The sequence below is a fragment of the Pyrus communis genome, chromosome 4 (assembly GCF_963583255.1).
Source record: "Pyrus communis chromosome 4, drPyrComm1.1, whole genome shotgun sequence".
Taxonomy (NCBI): Eukaryota; Viridiplantae; Streptophyta; class Magnoliopsida; order Rosales; family Rosaceae; genus Pyrus; species Pyrus communis.
In genome coordinates this window covers 18,814,421-18,820,161 of record NC_084806.1, presented here as the reverse complement: position 1 = coordinate 18,820,161, position 5,741 = coordinate 18,814,421, and the positions used below count along the sequence as shown (strand labels likewise).

General features: G+C 43.2%; 1 protein-coding gene across 1 annotated transcript; it reads left to right on the top strand.

Annotated features, from left to right (window-relative positions):
• The first annotated feature begins 330 nt into the window (after positions 1 to 330).
• LOC137732813 (uncharacterized) lies at positions 331 to 793 on the top strand. The gene is made up of 2 exons (XM_068472078.1): positions 331 to 379; positions 474 to 793. The coding sequence occupies exons 1-2, from the start codon at positions 331 to 333 to the stop codon at positions 791 to 793; spliced, it is 369 nt and encodes a 122-aa protein (XP_068328179.1).
• The last annotated feature ends 4,948 nt before the right edge of the window (positions 794 to 5,741 follow it).

Here is a 5,741-nt window from a genome sequence, read left to right as displayed (position 1 = left end):
CCAGGAAAAATGTTCATACATGGTTAGGCCTGTAAAGAGAATCTTCCACCTCACATCGGAGTAGGCAGAACGGCAGACGGGGAGAAGCAATCTCACAATCCGGCTTAAGTTCAACCGGCAGCCTACGAGTAATTTGCTCGCCTGTCATAAACGTACTATATGCACAGCAGCCGCAGTCTAGACGAGTCGAGCATAGAGAAAAGTAGTCGAGGCCAACAGATCATGATCGGGGGTAGCCAAGAACCCTGCTACCCTGACAAAGGAAACTTCAAGAAGAAATAGAGAGGCTCCTGATGCTCGATTATATGAATTCCAGTGCATCGAGACCACATGGGTGGATTACCTTTCACGGATGAGATTAAGCAGACGAAACCCATATGTAAGTTTAATATGCCACATTTCATCGTATTCAAAGGAGATGAAGACCCGAAAAGGCACTTAAAGCACTAACGCAGTGCGATGATCCTTTGCAGGGCCAATGACCTTAATGTGCAAGATATTTGCCACTACTTTGCAGGGTGAGGCACATAATTGGTTCTATACCCTGCATCCACAATCCATCTATAGTTTCGATGAGCTTTCCATAGATTTAACTAATGAGTACTTATCTTACCGCTCGATCAAGAAGAAGCCTGATCATCTCTTCAACATAAAAAAGAATCCAAAGAAGTCACTCCACGACTATGTCAAGAAGTTTAAGGCGGATAAGGTGAAGATAGTCAGCTACAACAACTCGATCATCAGCCCAGCCTTCCGAAAGGGACTCCCAGCTGATCATCTCTTGTTTGGATAATTGATCATGATAGAAGACTTGACTCTAGTAGACTCATTCACTCGGGCAGAGAAGCATGCACTTTGGGATGAGGCTTAACGAGCAATCGAGGCACCTGAGTAGCCTCATAAGGAGTCTAAGGCAGCCTAAAATAAAGTGGACAAACAGCACTCCAACGATCGAAGTAGGCAGGAGGCTAAGTGTAGAGACTGATCCCCGACAAAAGGAGGCCAAACCATCAAGAACTATACCAAGTTCTCAATCCCGGTTAACCAAATCCTCTGCGACCTAAAGAGTGAGCGTTGGTTTAAGCTACCAAGACAATCCAGATGAGACACTTCCAAGCTGGATCACACCAAGTACTGAGTTCCACCGAGGTCCCGGTCATATGACCGACACTTGCTATACCTGAAGGGAATACCTAAAAAAGCTAATGATAGATGGTGAATACGACAGATACCTGGACAAGTCAGTTGCGTAACCTAGGAAAAACGCAAACGCAGATGAGGAGCCGCCTGCCAAGACCATCAGAATCAATGGCATTTTCACCGAGTCCAAATACTTGGGGACCACAAACAACTCCAAGAAGAGGAAAATCTAGCAGGCTATAATGATCTCCCAGGTTTAGGCAACCTACACTAAACCTGGACCCATCGTTGGTTTCATAAAGCAGGATGTTGTGGGAGTTGACTTCTCACACGACGATGCTCTAGTGGTGTTCGTTCAATTGGCACACGCTATAGTCAACAGAGTGATGATAGACAACGACAGCACATTAGATCTACTTTAGCTATCCATCATTCAGAAGATGGGCTAGGAAAGAACGATAATATGCCGAGTAGAGGTACTTACAAATTTCAACGGATACACCTCGACTATTATTGGCAACATAACACTTGATGTGAGAACACCACCAGACGTTCATTATAGTCAGCAACCTATCTCCCTATAATGGGATTTTGGGAAGGCCCTAGCTAGTGTAACTGGGTGCCGTAACCTTTGTCGAGCACCAGAAAATTTGATTCTGCATCTTGGGAGGAAGATTCGGAGAGATCAAGTCTGACCAGGCGGCATCCCAACGATGCACAATGCAAATATTGAAGGAGTCAAAAAATGAAATCTTTCACCCCCTTAGGAGCTACCGAGGTTGAGAATGATGAGCCTGCTACCAAATGGCAACAACAGGTGGATCAAGATAATGGCATTCAAGAAGACAAACCGATAAAAGAAAAAGGATGAAAGTAAGAAGAAGACGCCGAATACATTATTCTTGATCTTGAGAAGCCGGAGAAGACGGCTAGAATTGGTTCACAATTGAGCCCGAAGGAAAAGGAAGAGCTCACGACCTTTCTTAGGGAAAACCGTGACGTTTTTTCATGATCACCCTGCGACATGCCTGGCATTGATCCCAAGATAACTTACCACAAGCTACATATCGACCTTACAACTAAACCGGTGATCCAGAAGAAAAGACACTTCGTTCCAAAACAAGTATCGATTATTGAGGCAGATATAGATAGCCTACTGGAAGCTAGATTCATCGAGGGAATGACGCATTTAGCATGGTTAGCCAACGTCATGCTGGTAATGAATAAAGAGAAAGGCAAGTGGAACGTATGCATAGATTACACCGACCTCAACAAGGCTTGCCCGAAAGATCCGTTCCTTGTCCCCCGAATTGATTTACTAGTGGACTCAACTACAAGGAACTAGCTGCTCAGCTTCTTAGACGCATATTCAAACTACAATCAGATTTCCATGTTTGAGCTCGACAAACAGAAAACTGTGTTTGTGATTGAGCGAGGCACTTACTACTACAAGGTTATGCCTTTTGGCCTCAAAACCATAAGAGCTACCAATTAAAGGTTAGTAAACATGATGTTCAATAAACAGATTAGGGTTACCATGAAAGTCTATGTCGATGACGTCATGGTAAAAGGAAAGCAGCGGTCAGATCACCACAAAAACTTGGCAGAGATATTCAGTATCCTTAGGGAGTAAAAGATGAAGCTCAACCCTGCCAAATGAACATTTGGAGTCTCTTCAGGCCGATTCTCAGGGTGCCTCGTAACCGAGCGAGGAATTGAGGTGCATCCCAAGAAAATCAAAGAAATATTGGAGATAAAACCCCTAACCACTTTGAAGAAGATCTAAAGTCTGACCAAATAAGCAGCCATGCTTAACCATTTTTTCTCGCGCTCCACTAATCTATGTAAGCCCTTTTCCAAGACCATCAAGAAGGTGCAAAGAGACAAATGGGATGACGAGTGAGAGAAAGCATTTCAAGACTTGAAAAGATATTTGACATCCTCTCCGTTAACATCCAAGCCGGAAGCAGTTGAGGAAGTATACATCTACTTGGCAGTCTCAGGAGTAGCAGTAAGATCTGCCCTCATACGAAAAAAGATGGAGGCCCAACTGCCAATAGTCTACACTTCTAAAGCTCTTCTCGAAATGGAAACAAGATACCCGAGGATTGAAAGGATAATTTTGGAGCTAGTTGTTGCAGCTTGGATGCTCATACTATAATTTCAGGCACATACGATTGTCGTTTTGACATGGTATCCCCTATAATCTATCTTACATGGTCTAGACACTTCTCAATGAGTGATGAAGTGGGCATTGGAACTTGAGCAATACGACTTGGTTTACTAACCCCGCATCACAATAAAAGCTCAAGCCTTAGCAGACTTCACTCCTGGCTTGGGAGACACAATGACACAGCTCAAAGACGCCCTCGAGCACACCTTGGCCAAACCAACCCTTTTTGACAAAGACTTTTGGCACCTACACTTCAACGACTCATCCGACTACAAAAGTTCTAGGGCAGGCTTGGTTCTCATCACCCTAGACGGCTCGATGCTTGAGAAAGCAATCACTCTAGGTTTCAAGGCATCAAACAATGAAGTAGAGTATGAGGCCTTATTGGTAGGCCTCCGAATGATACAAGATTTGGCAGGCAAGAAGCTCACAATCTATTATGATTCTCAGTTTATCACTAGCCAGACTACTAAGGAATGTGCAATAAAGCATCCAAGAATGGCACTATACCTCGAGAAGGTACTAAAGTAGCTTGAGGCATTTCATAATTACACTCCCACATAGGTGTTGCGGGTAGACAACGTTTATGCAGACATTCAGGAAGCCTTAGGCTTCGCTTTGGACTACCAGTTCAGACACTTAATCTTGATCGAGTATTTGGGAAAACCAAGTATAGAAGAAAAACTAACAGCTGAGGTTTTACAAGTCAATACAATCCTAAGCTAGCAAGATCCCATCATCAACTACCTAGTTAATAAGACACTCCTTACAGAAAGATTGGAAGCTAAGAGCCTATGCCACCTGCTACTAAGGGTAAGGGCATGATAATCGTGGCTACCGACTACTTCATAAAATGGGTAGAAGCCAAGCCCATGACCACCACTACTTAATCAGACATAAAGTGCTTTATATGGAAGTACATCATCTGTCGATTTGGCATCCTACAATCTATCGCCATCGACAACGGCCCGCAATTAGTGGGCAAAGACTTGGTGAAGTTCTTCTAGAAATATGGCATCAAGCAACATATATCTACACCTAGATATCACCAAGGCAATGGGCAGGCAAAGGAATTTAATAAGACAATCCTAGATGTCCTCAAGAAATCCCTCACATATAAGCAAGGAAAATGGCCAGATGAACTTCCCGGTGTTCTATGGGCATATCGCACAACCAAGCGACAAGCAATCGGTGAAACTCATTTCTCCTTGGCATTTAGTTCAGACGTAATCATTTATCCTAATGCCATTGTGCCGAGCATCAACACCATACTGCTAACTTTAGAGCAAAACAGAAAGAAGATGACCATAAATCTAGATCTGGCAGAGGATGAGCGCGAAAAAGTTATCAACCGCATTGTATCTCCTCTCTAGTTACAACAAAATGGCACCTAAGCATTCATCACTGCCCAAAAAGAAGGCTCCAAACAGATAAATCATATATGGAAAGGCTCGTATAAAGTTAGCGGAGTAGGCGGCAAAGGTAGTTACACCCTCACCACCATGAACGACAAAGAGATCGATAGGCAGTGGAATGGCTACAACCTGTAAAAGTACTACGCATGACCTCTCATTTATCCCTGAGCTTTGCTCGGATGAAATAAAGCTCGAAGTCTCAAACAACTCGTACTCCGAATATCCAAACGTGGATAGGTCGGGATGCCTTGGTGTAACTAAAGCATGATGGCCTACGCCAGAATCTCTAGAAGGAGCCATAATAGTCTTTATCAAAGCTTAGCTAGATGGAAGGATTTTATGCCTGCAGATTTATTCATGGAGACCCAAGCCTCAAAGACGGAGGAGGCACGTTGTGCAGCTTGCTCTTTGGATTGTTGCCCATGAAGATGGACTGCAGTTAAGCATCCTTGATGTGATTGGCTGCTGGCAACCCCACTTAAGCATTCTGTATGCGACCAACTAGCGATCTTTGTGTTATGGAATAGTATTCACTTTACCAGTTAGAGGAACATCCCTTTTAAGCATCCGTAATATGACTAGTTAGCATTCGCAGCTGAGCATCTTTGGTACAATACATAAGTGATCTCTCCAAGGATACAAAATTCTAGCTCCGGCTACATGCATGGGGTGCACACGATTGAGCATCCTGATGTTACTAGCTAGCATAAGGAGCTCAGCATCTTGTATATGACCAACTAGCGATTGTTGTGTATCCTTTGAAAACCTAAAGTCACAACTCATTTAACTAGAAGCCTACAGTTTCTAAAAGATCCTTGGGAACCTAAAGTTGCTGCCAATTCAACGATTAACCTACAATTTCTGAAAGACTGCCTACGATACACCCTTCAAGCAGTTAGTTGCATAAACCTATACAATCGCGCAATCTTATAAAAGGTGAACAAGTTAATGCTAATATGCACTGTGATAAGCTCATATTTATATATATTTTATATCAAATTCACTTGTCTTTT

Bases quoted from the DNA above. Each gene is read 5' to 3' on its own strand.
- LOC137732813 (XM_068472078.1), top strand. From the start codon at position 331: ATGGGTGGATTACCTTTCACGGATGAGATTAAGCAGACGAAACCCATA. The intron at 380-473 runs GTAAGTTTAATA...GATCCTTTGCAG, and splicing joins TAAGCAGACGAAACCCATAT to GGCCAATGACCTTAATGTGC.